General features: G+C 39.7%; 2 protein-coding genes across 5 annotated transcripts in view; both read left to right on the top strand.

The window, feature by feature from the left end:
- Positions 1–1,342: 1,342 nt before the first annotated feature.
- cmtm7 (CKLF-like MARVEL transmembrane domain containing 7) lies at positions 1,343–9,900 on the top strand. Its single transcript, XM_026372233.1, has 5 exons — positions 1,343–1,572; positions 3,323–3,499; positions 3,820–3,918; positions 4,603–4,684; positions 4,924–9,900. Exons 1-5 carry the CDS (start codon positions 1,456–1,458, stop codon positions 4,935–4,937), a joined length of 489 nt encoding a protein of 162 aa, XP_026228018.1. The 5' UTR covers positions 1,343–1,455; the 3' UTR covers positions 4,938–9,900.
- Positions 9,901–13,370: 3,470 nt separating this feature from the next.
- nek11 (NIMA-related kinase 11) overlaps positions 13,371–19,306 on the top strand; it is a 44,490-nt gene continuing 38,554 nt past the window's right edge. For all 4 annotated transcript variants that reach the window (XM_026371550.1, XM_026371549.1, XM_026371551.1 and 1 more), the window contains exons 1-2: positions 13,371–13,411; positions 14,499–14,655. In XM_026371550.1, the coding sequence (XP_026227335.1) occupies positions 14,519–14,655 (137 nt within the window). In that variant the 5' untranslated portion in view covers positions 13,371–13,411; positions 14,499–14,518. The remainder of the gene's footprint in view (positions 13,412–14,498; positions 14,656–19,306) is intronic.

Below are 19,306 nucleotides of genomic sequence, written 5' to 3'. Positions count from 1 at the left end.
ACCTACCTACCTAACTAACTAACTACCTACCTACCTACCTAACTAACTAACTACCTAACTAACTAACTAACTAACTAACTATCTAACTAACTACCTATCTAACTACCTACCTACCTAACTAACTAACTACCTACCTAACTACCTACCTACCTAACTAACTAACTACCTACCTAACTAACTAACTAACTAACTAACTAACTAACTACCTATCTAACTACCTACCTACCTAACTAACTAACTACCTATCTAACTAACTACCTAACTAACTACCTATCTAACTACCTACCTACCTAACTAACTAACTACCTACCTACCTAACTAACTAACTACCTACCTAACTAACTACCTATCTAACTAACTAACTAACTATCTAACTAACTACCTATCTAACTACCTACCTACCTATCTAACTAACTACCTATCTAACTAACTAACTAACTATCTAACTAACTACCTACCTAACTACCTACCTACCTAACTAACTACCTACCTAACTACCTACCTACCTACCTACCTACCTACCTACCTAACTAACTAACTACCTAACTACCTACCTACCTACCTACCTACCTACCTACCTAACTACCTACCTACCTAACTAACTAACTACCTACCTAACTAACTAACTAACTACCTAACTAACTACCTACCTAACTACCTACCTACCTAACTAACTAACTAACTACCTACCTACCTACCTACTAACTAACTAACTAACTACCTACCTACCTACCTACCTATCTACCTACCTACCTACCTAACTAACTACCTACCTAACTAACTAACTACTACCTAACTAACCTACCTACCTACCTACCTACCTATCTACCTACCTACCTACCTACTACCTAACTACTACCTACCTAACTACTAACTACCTACTAACTACCTAACTAACTACCTACTTACCTATCTAACTAACTACCTACCTAACTAACTACCTACCTAACTAACTAACTACCTAACTAACTACCTACTTACCTACTTAACTAACTACCTACCTAACTACCTACCTACCTATCTAACTACCTAACTACCTACCTACCTAACTAACTAACTACCTAACTAACTACCTACTTACCTATCTAACTAACTACCTACCTAACTAACTACCTACCTACCTACCTAACTACCTAACTAACTACCTACCTATCTAACTACCTAACTAACTACCTACCTATCTACCTACCTACCTACCTACCTACCTACCTAACTAACTAACTACCTATCTACCTAACTAACTACCTACCTAACTAATACATGACTTTTATGAAGTCTGACGCCGCAGCTTTTATTGTGAAGTCTCTGTCCGGAAGTGTGTGTAGTTCCGGTGTTACCACACCCTCCCCCTGATAAAAGCTGTTACTGCGACTCTTGGCCGTGTTAACCGTCAAATCTCCGGTAACCGGTTATTTACCGTCTCATTTCTCTCATTTCTTGTCTTTTACCGTCAACATGTCGCACACCGTCATCACGACAACGACAGTAACGTCGAGCAGATCGTCCGGGGACGGAGTCCTGAACGCGGGCTACACCCGGACCATCCCGGGACTGCTGAAGATCGGACAGATCGTGAGTCTGAGCTCTGACTCGGTTCGGCTACGTTACCGTTAGCTGCTAGCTGCTAGCTGCTAGCTGCTAGCTCCACCGCACAGCTAATTTAAGGTTGTAATTAATGACTTAATGAATCAGTGAAGGGGAACTGAGGTGTGTGTATTATTTTATTTTATTTATGTATTAACAGTCAAAATGCTGCTTTTAAAGCATCATGAACATTTAACAATAAATAATACGAATTATTAACCTTAATAATCACATTGATGGAAACTTAACACAATAATTTAACTACACTGCAAAAGTACAATTCTGTGGTATTTCTACTTTATTTCTGCTAAATAATACACAAGGAAATGCACTAATCTAAACCCTCATGTAGAATGGTTATAGAATTCATTAACATGAGATAAAAATCATGATTCCAGATTTTAAAGCTAGATAATTAGATATATAATTAGTTTGTATTGTCAGAACTAAAAAACATGTTGAATTAAAGTTCACTCAGCTCATATTAAAACAACTTAGGATGCTGATGTCCTCTGTCTCTCTCTCTCTCTCTCTCTCTCTCTCTCTCTCTATCTCTCTCTCTATCTATATATATATATATATATATATATATATATATATATATAGATATATATATATATAGATAGATAGATAGATAGATAGATAGATAGATAGATAGATATACTGTGCACAAGGCTGTATACAGATTTTTTAAATCCAGTTTTTGATATCAAAATGGTTTTTTTAAACTTAGTATTACAATACTCAAGTGTACCAGTGTTTTCTCACACTTCTACTTAGTAGACTTCCCAGCATGCATCTGTCTGTGGAGTTACAAACATTAGGTCTTACTCACCCATTTAAGGTAACGTTGACTTTGCAGGTGTTAAATGATTCTTGAAAAGAATGTCTGCACTTATCTAGTGCTTTTCTACGTACCTGGTACTCAAAGCACTTTACACTGCGTCTCATTCACACACTCACACATTCACACACACAAACAGCCGCTATGCAGCTGACCTGACTCATCAGGGGCAACTTGGGGTTCAGTATCTTGCCCAAGGACACTTTGCCATGTGACATGGCAGCCAGGAATCAAACCACCGATCTTAAGATTGGCAGACAACTGCTGAACCTATTGAGCCACAGCCACCACCGGAAGCATGGTGGAAACTTTCTGTGTGTTTTATTACATATTAAATTGTGTTTTTCACTATAATTGTACTAGTAAATGTAGTAACGGTTTGTTTTGAGGTCATTTTCTGCACTCACTCAGCACGGTTCCTTGTCCTCTGTCTTTACACTGATTTTGTACTGAACGGCTCCAACAGCTGGAACTGTAAGTTGTTGAAATTGAATGCAGAATGAGCTCCATCGTTAAAAACATCAGAAATTCTAATACAATAACATGATTCTGCATTAAGTGGATTTTTACTTTTGATACTTTAATACGTTGAGCATATACTGCTGAGCTCTTACTGAAGTAACATTTCAAATGCGGGACTTTTACTTGTACCAGAGTATTTTAGTTACTTACAGTACTTCTTCCATTACAAAGCGAGTGATGTTTATAAGGCTACAACTGGAAGTGGTCAGTACTTAAGTAAGAGTGCAAGTGCTTGCCTGACAAGTATGTCTACGTCAAATGATTTACTCAAGGTGAAGTAGTAAGTCATGCTCTAAAATGTACTTTCTGTGTAAAGGTAAGAGTACCCCTGATCATTTATAGTAATGAAACATCAGTGTTGTTTTTTTCCAGCTTGCTCTGTTCATCGCCTTCCTGTGTGTTTACTGTGTTCGCGGTTGGCCCAGCTGGGCGGCTTTCCAGTACTTTGAGGTAGTGACGCTGTGGTTCTTTATCGCCCTCCTCATCTTCCTCATCATGCACCTGTTCAGGCTGCAGGCAAAGATGCCCTGCATCAACTGGCCGCTGACGGTGAGCAGGAAAACGTTGTACTTGTATCTGTGTGTGTGTTAGTGTCAAAGCTGCCCGATGAGCAGGTGTATCGAGCAACAGCTGCTAATCTCTTCGCAATCTCACTTCTGCTTTTTCACTGTCCTCGGCAACTCTCATCTCTCCGTTTGACCCTCTGGGTTACAAAACAAGAACTTACCTGCTATTTCACAAGTTATCTCTGTGGAGCTGGGTTTCAGTGTGTTTGCCATTGTTAAATTGTTCATTCTACAATTGAGAAGCTGATTAGAACATTTCTGTCTCTTCTGATCTTACATTGATCTAGTTTTTGCTGTTTTCAGGAGTACTTTCATTATTCTGTGGGGACCATCCTCATCCTCATCGGCTCCATCGTTGCCATTGTGAAGGGCTCTGGAGTTTCAGCGCTGGTGGCTGCGTCGGTACAGTTCCTTCTCTGTTTCTGTCACAGATTTCTGTCACTGACCCTGCTGAATGTCTCGTAGTTTGTCTGCAGGATTTCTGGCAGCAGGACCTGAAGCTGCACACTGTAAAATGATTTTTATTGTCTTTGTGGCATGTTTCTGAATGAAACTCAACCACAGACACTGTTCAAGCAATAATCAAATCTGCTGGTTCGCCTCATGTTTAAACCAGCAGTAACTGAAGAGTAGCTGCAGATTACAGGGGTTTCTGAAGTCATAACATTTATTTGGGTAATGCACCAACAAACCTCTGTCAGCAGAATGAATCGTATCATTAGAGCAAGTTGACATGTTTTTAAATTCAAATGTTGCTTTCACAATAAGTTCAGTGCGAACATGATTGGTGTCTGTGGTTTCTGTCAAGTCAAAGTGAGACCTCTGTCTCAACACTTTCACCCGTAAAACTGATCTATTAACATTCAGTTGAAGCTCCTGCCTCTAAAAGAGGCAGGGCAGAGGGACTGATTTTATTTAATATAATAATGTTGTTCTACTGAAGTCAATTTTACAGAAACCTCACATCTCCACAGACTGTGCTTCTTTACCAGTCAGAAAATCTAGTGTTATTTTATAGTAATGTTGAATAAAGAAAAAGCATGTGTAATTTGAGTGTAACATGGATGCTGTTGCATTTGTTTTCAGGTGTTTGGGTTCATAGCGACATTCCTGATGGCCGTTAACTTGTGGACGTCTTACAGTTTGAGCTGTGGACCTCATCAGACTGGTATGTCCCATCCTTTACCTGCTTACTGAGACCTGGTCCACATAAGACGTGCACTTGGACTCAGATCACAAACTGTATGTCCTGTCGTTTGACCCACTATGGTGAACATGATGTCACAGGAACTTCTTGAGGGAACGTTAAGTCTTGTCAGATACAACACATGGTACACGCGGTAAAACCTTTGTGTTATTGGCATTTTCCTTATGTTGTGTGTGTCCTTCCCCTCCTCCTTCCTCCAGGTGCAGCAGTTTAAAATATTATCCAACATGAAGAAACCAGATGGCTGTTTGCTGTATCCTGGTCAATAATCTGCCTAGCAACCATCTGAATCAGCAACCTGATTGGAATAAGCTTGTACTGCAGAAGTAACAGATGTGCTGATCCAGGAAATGTTGTCGTATTCAGCATAAATATTCCTGATTATCATGGTAAAAAACTGAAAGGACAATAGTATATACAGTATTAGAATTTTTATTTAGTTGTCTGAAGTCACATTCTCATGTTAAAGGTGCTCAGTGTCACAGTTTGACCATCGACGTATCAGTAACACATTTCCACCTCAGTATCATCAGTATCATCAAATAAATGAAATGAATTAATCAATAGTTTAGGCTGTGGTAGCTGTTAAAGAACGGCTTCCTGTCGTGTGCCATAAAACAATCCAGATGATGTCCCTCCAGAATCTCACCAGTGTGAGTGTGTCACCTCTATCTTGCTTCATTTGCTTAATTAGTTGGAAATTTGGCATCTGTGACAACTTTTTGTTTCTACTCCTACAGATGTATTCATCTCTTTCTAAAACCATTTTAAATGCCCAAAACTGAAATAATGCAAAGTATAGCCCTATAATGCTACACTAAAATATTAATGTGAAAATATTCGTTATCAATCTTTTTTCGTGTGCTAACAAACATTAACAAGTTCATATTTTACACAAAACTTATTTGCATGTTCATGTCTTTGTTAGCATGCCAAAACATTACTCAGGGCCTAATACTAACAGGATGTGTGCTAAAAACAGTAGCATGCTAACAATTCATATGAATTGACACAATGAAAAAGAAAATGTTTGCATGCTAACAGTGCAAACAGATACAAAAACAAAAAAGTGCTGCATTTGTGTAATTAAGACATATGTCAGGTGATTATCTATGTTTCCTTGTTGTTAGCAGACTCAAACCAAATGATCTCCAAACAAATATCAATGCACCACTCAGACTAGTCCGCAGAAAATGCACAGTTTAGTTAGTTTGAGTAAAGTAGAGATCATCTGTTCTACAAAACAACTGATGCTTCATCTGGGTAGTTTTTAAAATGTTCCTTCATCAGCCAGTGGGCTTGGAGCTGAGAGGAAGGACATTCTGCACCGTTGGTTTGAGTCTGTTCACAAGGTGAAATATAACTTAATGGCAGACATCAGTGTTAAAGGAGAATGTGCAATCTGAGCTATTAATGGTACAATTATCACAAAGTTTTACTCAAGTGAACTGAATCTTTGTGTCTCTGGGTGAAGCATCACATTAACTCTCCACAATCAAAGAGTTTAGAGAACAGCCATCGTTCCTAACAAACAAACTGTAACTGTCAGTGTCCTTGGTGCTTTTAAAAACAAACTGCTAACCAGTCTGAATTTTCTTTCCATCATGCACCCAGAAAGCACATCAGCAACTGTATGAAATGATGTCAAGAGCTCGGCAGTGTCCGCATTAAAGTGAATACAGCCAAGGTGGAAAATTACGGAAAAAGTCAACTTGACATGAATCAGAAAATTACTGACGTGGAAAGGATTAATGAAATGTGCACAGGTTAAGGAAACATCCACGGAAGAATAAAGTGTTCAATACAAGTCAGTAAAAATATGGATTAATGAAATAAACATTAGAAACATTTATGCATGAATTATAAAGCAGGTGTTCTGAGTAATTAAATGTACGCATGGATTCGTTTGTGTGGATGAATAGAAACATGCATGAGTTAATAGACATATACATTAATACAACTGATGCAGGACATATATGTAAGTTGAGATTTGAGCATGACTCATGAAGCAGTCAGAATAAAATGGTGATTATTATGAAAAAGCTTTAAAGTAACACCACAGCTCTTTTAAATATCAGTAACTGGTGAAAAACGGGGACACTTGAGATTGTGGTTCAGGATTTCACTTTATTAATCCGTATGAAGAGATTTCCACCACATTTCCATTTCAGTTTTTTGGTGTTTGAACATTTAGTTGTAGCATTAACCGTGTTAGCTACATGGAGAATTGGGTCGTATTTGTTTCTGATTGTTTTGTTTATCTAAATTAGACCTGGATATCCTCGGAAAACCCTTTTCTTCCTGTCTTCAGTTTGTCATAACTCGTTTTCTGTCTAAATCAGACAACCAGTTCTCAAATAGTGAATTTTATCAAAGCACAAACTGTTGTACCACAGGATTAATCGTCAGACTTTGTGTAATACAACTTCTTATTAACATTTAGGTGCCAACGCTGGGTGACTAGTTTAACCAGTTTTACTTAACAGCACAGTAAACTGTCATCAACTTTGAATGAGAACACTATCTATTGTTATTGGAACAGTTTTGAATATTATTAAGTTGATTATTTTAATTCCACCCTAACTTGATAACGTGTCAGTTACATCATACTTGTTAGCCAGTATCATGTTCTCGTATATTTTTCTCTGATAAAAATTATAATAATATAATAATAATAATGTTCTCGTCATGTTGCTGTAAAAATTAAATAATTGTAGCTTTACTGTAAAGTTACTGTAAAAGGAAAGACGGATTGCGTTTCTTTCTTTAAGACTAGTTTCAGACATTTACAGGGTGAAGTTGACACCATTTATATTGAAGTTGTACCAGAGGTATGTGTGGGTCGTACAGGTTCTCTAACCTATGGATGGTTGTAGAATTCAAAATGATGTTGCTATGATGTTAAGTCTGGGTGCTGGTGGAAACAAATGTGGATACCTTTTGGTGTGGTCTTTCCTGCCATTTCCTGGTTCAGGTCAGAGCTGTTCTCCTCAGATTACTGCCTTACTGTTGATCAGATGCCAAAAATCTTAGTGTGATGCTTCAGGTTTTGCACTGAATGTGTCTTTAAATTTCCTGTGAAGCAGCACAGAGGACACAATGAGGGACTGAATGTGTCACTTAAGCTCACTGTAAGTTTAGCTTTAATGGACAAATATAAAACCTTAGATGCAGATTATCATCTTATTTGTGGAGCGTCCAGTCAGGGGCCCCTGCACACTGTGTGACAACAGCAGATACCACCTGAATGTGGTACAAGTCAAACTAAAACTACTATTTTCATCATGTTTGTTAGAAAGCAGAAATGCAAATGCATGAACCTTAATCAAACTTTTAATTTTTATTCATTATTTATTTGTTGCCATTTTATAGACAAAAATAATAATATTCATAAAAAGAGGTAGATGTTATTTTTAATAAAACACCGTGCGTCTGCTTCCCTTGGTCAGTGCTGTAGCACTTGACAACTTGCACAAACACAGCAGGGATCAGATTGGCAGTGGACTTTACAAATCCAACCCAAATCTAATCGAATCATTTTGATCAGGTCTCTGTTGTGTGTCGGTCAGTGTGATCTAGGACCAGTCACAGCCTGTCTCCCGTGACAGTGAAACATGGCTTGGTGTGCAGGGGCCTTCACAGCGCACCACCTCATCAGAGCTACAGCTGTACAGAGTCCAAATGCTGCTTTTCACTTTCACATGATGCTTTGAACTTTAGTGCTGGTCCAACATGTTCACATACGCTGTGCATTTGCTGCTTCACTGTGTTTTATGTTGGGTCTGGACCCGTTTGACATATTAAAACTTTCTTTCCATTAAAGATGCTCTGAAGAAACCTCTTAGATGCTGAAACCATTTCAGCAGAACATAGTTAAATGATCCAGTCTGTTGTGACTGATCATCAGGAGCTGAAGGACTTGTTTAGCATCACTGGACAAACATGAAGAGGACTTTTTGAGATTTAATCAGCGTGTGCTTTTTGTTTTACAATTTTGTATTCCTGTTGTTGGACTTTTGATAGACCAAGTTTGCAGTTTTGGTATCAGATTAGTTTTTTTTATTTGTGCATCCGTTGTTTTTGGCGCTAATGCTGGGTTTTATAATGAAGCCTGGAAGTTTTGCTTGGGACCAGAAAGAATCTTTGCATCAAGCAGAATTTGTCTCTTTCATGTCAATTTCCAGAAGGAGATTTTAAATCTGCTGAAAATAGAAACTCTCAGCTGTTTCGAGAAAAACATAGTGTTGTGCTCCGGTAAATAGTCTGAGAGGTTCCTTGTGGTTCTTTGCTAAATAAAACCAGACTGTTTACACGTTTTATGTTGTGATGCTCGATGATGCAAAATGACCTGATTTCTGGCTGTTTGTCCACTGGCGCTTTGCTCGTCTGTAGTTTGGAGGTTTGTTATCATCAGACTGTATCAGGATCTCGAATGGATATTGCATGGAAAAAGAAATGTGGGGAAAAAAAGGGAAATGATCATTAGTTACAGGAAAAATGTTGTAAATACAAAATCATCTATTGTTCAGAAATGTTTGTAGACTTTTTTAAAGAGCTCAAACTAATAATAATGATGATGAAATTCATAGTAATAACTTCAGTAATAACCAAAGTTACGGACTAAACCATCTCACCTGAAGCAGGTGTTGGTGTAAATGTCAGTAGACTCAGTTAAAGTCAAACTGTGTAGAACCTCTTAGCACCACTGTGCTGTTCTTATTCAGTAGAGGATCGTGATGGTGAGCAGACAGTGGTGTTGAACCAGTGAGTTCGTTTTGTCCTGTCACAGATTTTATGTACCATGACATGTCTATTCCTGGTTCTGGATCAGCACTGGACTGAACAGTGAGAAGTGCTGCTGTGGTTCTGTAACCAGAAGAAACCCAGTGGACTCAGACGCCTGGTAGTTTAGATCATTTAGGATTTTCTCCAAAGTGCCTTAATGTTCTGTTGATTGGTTCAGAAACCTGCTGACGGGCCGACGTGGTTTCAGTGAAGAAAGAAAGAAACTGAGTAAACTAGAGAAATGAAGCACTTTTATTGTATTTTAGAGGATAAGATGTCACGTCACGACGAGCTCACATGATTTGTGTTGTTTTTTTAAATTTTTTAAAAGTGTGTTTAAACGACAAGTTGTGATTTGTTGCATGTTGTCAATTAAAAGCTCGTTAAACTGTTTATGTCTCACACTGATTTTAAGTTTGTACAAAATGTAAGATTTGATCTGTGAAACTACACGCTTGTTTAAACCGTACAGTAGAATCACAGTTAATGTGACACTCGCCTAAATTAGGCTATTGTGCTGGTCGGAGGTAAGTAGAAGTAATTAAAGTGTTCAATTATGGTAGATGTTGGATGATATGGTACAGGAAGTATTTCGTTTTACACCTCACCTGAAACAGTTAAACACAGACCTTTTTTCTAAATACTCTCTAACTGCACCAGCAAATCTTCATCATTTAAGTTTTTTAAATGTCTATAAACCGATTCGTCAAATTAAATATAAGGTATTGTTGTGAACGCAGTACAGAAGAAGAATAAGGGCACAACCTCATCAGAATACTACATTATAGTACTGCTTGTACTGTAGGATAACGGCACATACAGTAAAAAAACGGGTTCCTGTTGCTTTGTTTTGTATGTTTCACTACACTTACTGTTTTCTGCAGAGGAAATTGGTTCAGTCTAAACTAAATGTAGAACATTTAATCGTCGGCATATGTGGAAAAGTCACATTTTATATCTCGCATCAGAACGAGAATGATGGATCCCTGAGGAACGGCATGGCCGAGCTGATCAGATAACGTGTCTGTGCACATGATGAAATATTACAGCAGCTGGTTCGTGTTTTATTAAATTAACTTTATTTGGCTCAGCAGGTGTTAAAACCACACAGGATGAATGACGTGGATGACGTGACACCGAAGGTTCAATTGGAAACCTCACAAGACCCTCATAACGCACTGAGCAGTGTTGTACACTGTGGACTGTGCACGTCAGAGTGACTCTGAGGTTGAAATATTCAGTATTCGTTTTGTGGAGATCATATTTTATGCAGTGTTCCAGTTTGTTCAGGTTGGTAGTAAACTCATGTTAGGAGCCCTCCTGGGTATTTGGTTGTTATTTCTTACACTGAATTAACTGTGGAACTGTTAATAATGTGCAGTTTGTTCCTGTTTATGCGTCTGGACTTGAATCAGAGTCTAAAACAGTTCTACCCACTTCTCAAACTGCCCCGGCCCCCCAGTCTGCAGGCTAGAAGCAAACTGTGTTTGTCTGTTTGACTGATGCTGGGAAGTGTGAGTCACTGCTCCGTCTCAGGGGCCGTTTCATTTCCTCAACTGAGCAGCTGCTGCCCCCACCCTCAGCATCACCACAAACAGTGTGTAACACAACATCAGCTTGTTCTGCAGCAGGAGGGGGGTCAAAGCAAACAGTCCTGACCCTCATGTGGATCATCTGGCTGCAGCTCTGAGCCTCAGACCAGCAGGTGACGTCAGCAGTCACCTCCCACCTGGAGGGCGGTGATCTGTCTGTAACACGCCTCACGTTTCATTCAGCCACACAAAACAGGTAGTTTGACTTTGTGAGAAGATGAATCCTGTGCAAGTGATGGGGCGGGTGGTGGGGGGGGAGGTAAGGGTTAGTCCTCCCCTCTGTGCAAAATGTATTTAAAATTAGTTCAAGTAGCCTGAAGACCTGTGACGTGATGGCAGAGCGCCACCTGCTGGAGCAACCAGCTCCGATGACCAGTAAGAGAAACACATGTTTGCTATTGTTTAATATCAGATTCTTAATTACATGTGAAGACTAATTATTAAATGAATGTTTCAGATTCTTTAGTTAATTACATGTGAAGACTAATTATTAAATGAATGTTTCAGATTCTTTAGTTAATTACATGTGCAGACTAATTATTAAATTAATGTTTCAGATTCTTTAGTTAATTACATGTGAAGACTAATTATTAAATTAATGTTTCAGATTCTTTAGTTAATTACATGTGCAGACTAATTATTAAATTAATGTTTCAGATTCTTTAGTTAATTACATGTGAAGACTAATTATTAAATTAATGTTTCAGATTCTTTAGTTAATTACATGTGCAGACTAATTATTAAATTAATGTTTCAGATTCTTTAGTTAATTACATGTGCAGACTAATTATTAAATTAATGTTTCAGATTCTTCATTAATTACATGTGAAGACTAATTATTAAATTAATGTTTCAGATTCTTCATTAATTACATGTGCAGACTAATTATTAAATTAATGTTTCAGATTCTTCATTAATTACATGTGCAGACTAATTATTAAATTAATGTTTCAGATTCTTCATTAATTACATGTGAAGACTAATTATTAAATGAATGTTTCAGATTCTTTAGTTAATTACATGTGCAGACTAATTATTAAATTAATGTTTCAGATTCTTTAGTTAATTACATGTGCAGACTAATTATTAAATTAATGTTTCAGATTCTTCATTAATTACATGTGAAGACTAATTATTAAATGAATGTTTCAGATTCTTCATTAATTACATGTGAAGACTAATTATTAAATTAATGTTTCAGATTCTTTAGTTAATTACATGTGCAGACTAATTATTAAATTAATGTTTCAGATTCTTCATTAATTACATGTGCAGACTAATTATTAAATTAATGTTTCAGATTCTTCATTAATTACATGTGAAGACTAATTATTAAATTAATGTTTCAGATTCTTCATTAATTACATGTGCAGACTAATTATTAAATGAATGTTTCAGATTCTTTAGTTAATTACATGTGAAGACTAATTATTAAATTAATGTTTCAGATTCTTCATTAATTACATGTGAAGACTAATTATTAAATGAATGTTTCAGATTCTTCATTAATTACATGTGCAGACTAATTATTAAATGAATGTTTCAGATTCTTTAGTTAATTACATGTGCAGACTAATTATTAAATGAATGTTTCAGATTCTTTAGTTAATTACATGTGAAGACTAATTATTAAATTAATGTTTCAGATTCTTCATTAATTACATGTGAAGACTAATTATTAAATTAATGTTTCAGATTCTTCATTAATTACATGTGAAGACTAATTATTAAATTAATGTTTCAGATTCTTCATTAATTACATGTGCAGACTAATTATTAAATGAATGTTTCAGATTCTTTAGTTAATTACATGTGAAGACTAATTATTAAATTAATGTTTCAGATTCTTTAGTTAATTACATGTGCAGACTAATTATTAAATGAATGTTTCAGATTCTTTAGTTAATTACATGTGAAGACTAATTATTAAATGAATGTTTCAGATTCTTCATTAATTACATGTGCAGACTAATTATTAAATGAATGTTTCAGATTCTTTTTGAAGATTCTTATATTTGCATTACTCACATTTTTCTCTCCAGAGTTTAAGAATAAACATGAAAAGTGTTTGTTTGTTCACATTCAAGTTATTTTTCCTTGTTTAATGAACGATCGACGTGTTGCCAGGTTGTGGAAAATCCCGCAGCTAACATTAGATTAGGAGGCAGAAGTAAACGATACTCCACTAAAAGTACAAGTACCACTAAAGGAGTACTGCAAGTATCAGTACTACTCGGTCAGAGCCCGGGATGAGGCGTGTCTCCATGGAAACGAGGTCAAACACGGAAGTGGTCCATCCAGTGCTGCGCAGGTAAACAACTCATCTCACCTGGAGTTTGTTCTTATCTAACTGATGAAATTCACTCAGACACGAGGCGTCCGGTATTCTTCTTCTTATTCTTCTTCTTATTATTATTATTATTATTATTATTATTATTCCATGTTACCATTAGTCCATGTTTTCCTTTACGGAGAATTACGAGCTGCTAAACTTCCGGTTTGGTTCCCGTCACCTTCTTCTTTTAAAGAACAGTTAAAATAAACTAATCTGACATTCTTATAATTCTATTCTATTTCAATATCAGTGTCCAGTTTGTTCAAATTAAACGTTATCATCCACTAGTTCCTGCAAAATAAAAGCCTTTTTGCTTGAAGAAGGGTTTTCAAAATAAAGTGCCCCTGATGGTTTGCAGTATTAAAAATGTGACATTTAGAAGCTACAGTCAAGAAAAGCTTGTTATCCTGAAATATAGTTGATAAGATTATAGCCTTGTATTATATAACGGAGGATAATTAAGTTGGGTTAATTCATTAATTGATAATTAAGTACTTCATTTAAAAGTACTAAGTTACAAGCATTACTTTGTTTTCTCTGACTTCATTGTCAGATTTTTGTATTTTTATTTTTAGTTTGTGGCACTAAGCCACCATCAGATCATTTATTTATGTTTATATATTTTAAAATATTACGTCTTTAGTGTCTGAATATTCAAACTTTTATCTTATTCTCTCTGCTTTATTAGATTATTCAATGTCGAGTTCTTATTAAATCTTTAAAAGCACAATCTGAATTTAGAAGCCATGTTTCCATGTTTCAGCGTGAAAGCTTCATGTCAAGCTGTTCCTCCACACGTCGGGCACATGAGCAGATTCTGTGTGTTGGTGGCTCAACAAGAGCAGGTCCAGTTCTGATGATTTCATTAGCACATCTCTGTATCGGAGGTCATTTCTGCATCTTCTGGTTGATTCCTGTTTGGTGTCAAAATCAGATGCAGATTTTGATTCTCACACAAAACAAAATGATTCAGTAATGAGGCTGCATTAATATTATCACACTGGCTCAATAGAAGCGTTATATATAGCGTTTGAATCCGAGCTCACTCTGAACCTGTCCTCAGTCCACAGGTGAGCAGGCAGGATGCCCAGGTATCAGGAGGCGGAGTCAGGCCAGGCTCTGGTTGCTAAGCGATACAGCATCCTGCAGAGTCTGGGTCGAGGGAGCTTTGGTTCCGTTTATCTGGTTCAGGACAACAAAGCTGCGGACGGGGAGCAGCTGTGAGTAGATTCACTGATGATGTTGGAGAATTGTACCTAATGATGCGTTCAGGTGCATGTGTGACAGTTTTCCCTCCCTTTTTATTTGTGTAATATCATTAACCAGAGTCAGACTGCCTTTGCGAGGAACAGTTGGTTCACGTCATTCACAGTTTTTTACAGACTGAATGAAGCAGAAAACAAGAATAAAACAGAATAAAACAGAGAAACATCAACAGCTGTCACCAGATGGCAGCATTGACCTGCAAACACAGTCACACACACATTCCTGAACAGTGCGCTCAGGAATGTGTGTGTGTGTAATTAAAGCTGTGAGAGCTGATCTGGGTTCAGTGAAGCAGCGTCAGAGAGAAACCTCGTCACATTCACACTGAACTGAAACACAGATCAACAGATCAGGGACTGTTCTGACACAGACTGTCAGACGTCAACAGACAAAGAGCCGACAGCAGCTCTGAGCTCTGTGGTCCAGTATCTACCTGTCCTGAATCCACATCTGGATGAAACCTGCACATGACGCAGCTGTTTGGTTTGAGTTTACAGAGACAAACGTGGATCGACACCACAGAGTTTCTTGGTTTTCTTTCTCTTTTAGTCCATTTGTGTCTGTTTCATGAAAATGAACTCATTGGATTTAGGATATTTGTAAGGAACAAGCTGTGTTCTTGACGGCATCAATGAAATTTTATCTTTAGGAACAAACCTAAACTGTGTGTGTGTGTTTAAGTGTGTGTGCGTGTTTGTGTGTGTGTGTACGCTGTACAACTGTAAACCACAGGAAAGACTGGACTCTGAGTGTCTGACAAACACACCACTTCTCTCTCCCAGCTCCTTTCTGTCATGGTCTGCTGTTTCACACACACACACACACACACACACACACACACACACACACACACACACACACACACACACACACACACACACACGCGGTGGTGTCGGTGTGTTTCGGCTGTCTGACTTCGGCTGAGAGTCGACAGCAGCAGATTTACTGAATGCCGAAGCCTCAACTTAGAGCTGACAGTTCGTGTGTTGAGGAGCCAGAGACGTGATGAATGCAGTGCATGTACTGCTTTTCACTGGTGCTGATCTCCCAAACAAATAGTTTTCTGTAACCAGCCATCAATTCATCAATCACCAGTTTTCAAACCTGACTTGTTTAAACTCTGTGACTAGTCCTAACTTACCTTACTGGGGCTGATCCCCTGGAACACACAGTGTTCTACCGGCTGCACTTTGATGTGGGCCTGGGTTTCTCTTCTTGTTTCAGAGTCTCTCTGATCGTACCTCTGGCTAAAGCCTCCAATCTGTCTCCTGCTCTCAGCCAGAGGTTCGATTTGTGATTTACAATCCTGACGTCGTTTTCCCTTCAGTGAACGTCAGCAGCAGGAAGAGCTGCAGAGTTCTGCTACAGGGCAGCGAGTCAGGACGCTGTGCAACTGTCTGCTGCAGGACGACGCTCAGGAGGAGCGAGCACTCTTTGTGTTGTCAGAAACCAGATGGTGAGTCGGAGTTTGGAGTCTTCATCTCTGCCCTTTCACCACCTGACAGGTCCCACCCCCCTGTCCTGCTCCCCTGCCACATTTAGACACGTGGCCCTGATCAGTGTGTCAGTGCCTGCTATAAATCTCACTGCTTTTCTTTTTAGTGTGTGTCTCATCCAACAGTTGACATGAAGCAGCTTCAGACTGATCAGAACAAAACAAACATCAGCTGCACATCTGTATTTAGGAGGTTTCTCAAGAGCCGTGACCTCGACTGTCTGTCAGGATGCGGTATCCATGGCAACAGGAGAGCAGCGCCCGCCGACTGTTGCCGGCTTTCACGTCTGAGTTTGTCAGAGAAACTGTCGGACAGAGCTCTGTGAGGATTTTAACAGGAACTGTCCACAGACCCTCAGAGAGGAAACACTGAGGTTCCTCTGAGTCCACACTGAACCCTCCGGAGCATCACGTCTGTTTTCCGCCTCGGGGGCACGAACCATTCAGACGTTTCTCTGGAGTCTGATGTTTGGTTGTCTCGGTCCCAACTCTGTTTGTTGCTGCATTCGTTTCAAATGAGCAGATCTTCATGAGCGTGTGTCACTACCACAATCGAATGGAGGTTTGAAGTGATAATTACCACAGAGGAACTCCGGCAGTATTGTCTTATTATCATTCTTTCATGAAATTGATGACAGATGTTTTTCCAACACGTGTCATTACAATAATAAATAATAATACAGAACAGATTTGTTTGTAGCAGCACGTTAACCCCTACGAACAAAGGTCACAACGCTGGCTGTTGTTGAGTTCTGCACAAAGACGCGTGAACTGAAGTGATTCCTCGGAGGTTTGCCGTGTCTTGGAGCAGCTGTTTGATCTTCCAGTCGACCTGTCGTCTCTGTTTGCACCTGAAGCTTCTGTTTTCAGCTGCTGACTGCGGCTGCTGCAAAGCCTACTGGGACGGAACTGTTTCATTAGCATAAAGTTGAGGTTCCGCTTCAGTCAGCGAGTGCTGTTCTGAGTGAGACCAAACAGGACTTTTAGTCTGGATCCTGAAAATGTGATGGAGGTTTTCTAAGAAACACAAAGAGAAGACTCAGGGGGAGGCTGACAACCTGCCACATCCAGAGCTGCAGGACAGCTGGAGCGTTTCTGTGTTTCTGCTGCTGCCGCCTTTAAATTCACACATGGAAAAGTTGTCAGCAGCTGAGCTGTGGTGAAGCTGTAGTGAACATGTTATTTCCATGTTATTCACGTGTTGAGCTCCAGCTACAAAGCAGCAGCTGGTTTAAGTCCTTCTTGTTTTTTCTGCCCTCTGAACTTATGTAACTCTTCATAAATAAACAGGGAAACACTGGATCACAGAGATCTCAGTGATCCGCTGTCCCCTGTTTGGTTGATTCTTCCTCATAGGATACCTGTGTTGGGGGAGGGGGGGGGGGTCCAGTTTCCCTGTCGTGCAGCAAAGCCGGCTCTCGCTGACGATGAGGCTTCTGACCCTGTGTGTGAAGGAAGGCAGGTTCTCAGCTGATCAAACACAAAGAGTCTTTATCAAACAAACAAAAAGTAAGTGAAACATGATTTAATGTGTGGTTGAGGTTCTTGCTGTAGCTGTGGATGAAGCTGATCACGAGATTATCGACTGTTGGAACATCAGAACCAGAAAACCTGTATTGTTACCGTGGTGATTTGTCTTTGACCTGATTCAAGGTGCACGTACCACAACAAACATGGAACAGACACTCAGAGACACGTAGCTCGTCAGTCTGTTACCAGCAGCTGGTGTGAGTGTTTGTCCTGATGGGGGGGCGTAAAGGGTCCTGTGGGACGAGGGCTGTTTGACGTCTAACTCTGACAGCGAGGACTCGGCGGTGCTCGTTATTTAGTCTTCATGAAATACACGAAAAAAAAAGACTCGACATGTTTCTACCAGAGAGAAGTTGGATTAAGATGTGCCCCCCCAGCAGGACCCCATCCCATTCGAATATTCACCTGCTCACTGTGTTTTTACCAGGAACCAGCAGAAGGCTATTGAACTTCAAGTCTTTTGTTGCTGCGCTGACTGTGAACTTTCTTCTGCTGACACAATCAACATGTCTGATGAGAACCCCCCCCCCCCCCCCACCCCCCCATTTCTGCATCCTTTCTAAAATGTGAGTGTCGTCTGTCGGCGCGCTGCTGAGTGATCTGCTGCTGAGTGATCTGCTGCTGAGTGATCTGCTGCTGAGTGATCTGCTGCTGAGGGATCTGCTGCTGAGTGATCTGCTGCTGAGGGATCTGCTGCTGAGTGATCTGCTGCTGAGTGATCTGCTGCTGAGTGATCTGCTGCTGAGTGATCTGCTGCTGAGTGATCTGCTGCTGAGTGATCTGCTGCTGAGGGATCTGCTGAGGGATCTGCTGCTGAGTGATCTGCTGCTGAGTGATCTGCTGAGGGATCTGCTGCTGAGTGATCTGCTGCTGAGTGATCTGCTGAGGGATCTGCTGCTGAGTGATCTGCTGCTGAGTGATCTGCTGCTGAGTGATCTGCTGCTGAGGGATCCATCAACGCTCTCAAAGCTCTGAAACTGCTTCCCCTCACCCCCCCACTCCCCACTGACTCCCACACACAAGTTGTACCCAGCCACAGGAATCCATCTCACTGCTGAGCTGCAGAGCCTGGAGGACACCTCCCCCTCCATCATCACCCCCACCCCCTCACCCCCGTTATTCTCTAATTGTGTTGTTAAAACGGGGGGGGGGGGGAATACTACATTAAAGTTGTCTGACACTTCTGGATCAGTGCTGTGAAGGAACAATCGTCGTGTGTGAAAAGTCCCGGTCCAGACGTTTGACCGGCACGAGCACCAGCACCAGCACCAGCACCAGCACCAGCACCAGCACCAGCACCAGCACCAGCACGTACTTTTCCTGTCTCACTAGTTGCTCAGATGTTTTTTGATTAACTTTCTCCACTTTAATGCTAAAGTCTATCCAGGCTAAGGATGGGGGGGTCACTTCATTCTTCTGGGTCAGTCCTGTTTCCCCCGTCTCCTCGGTGTCGTCCATCAGCTGTGTCTTAATAATCTTATTGTAGAAATCCTTCCGACTGTTGGACGTGAAGCCTCACCTTCAGACTCGCAGCTGTTTGTGTTTTTCTGCTCTCAGCGCTGGAGACAGAGAAACTCACA

The sequence above is a fragment of the Anabas testudineus genome, chromosome 16, assembly GCF_900324465.2.
Source record: "Anabas testudineus chromosome 16, fAnaTes1.2, whole genome shotgun sequence".
Lineage (NCBI taxonomy): Eukaryota > Metazoa > Chordata > Actinopteri > Anabantiformes > Anabantidae > Anabas > Anabas testudineus.
Note: the sequence above shows the minus strand (reverse complement) of the source record. Positions and strands in the feature narration are given on the sequence as shown.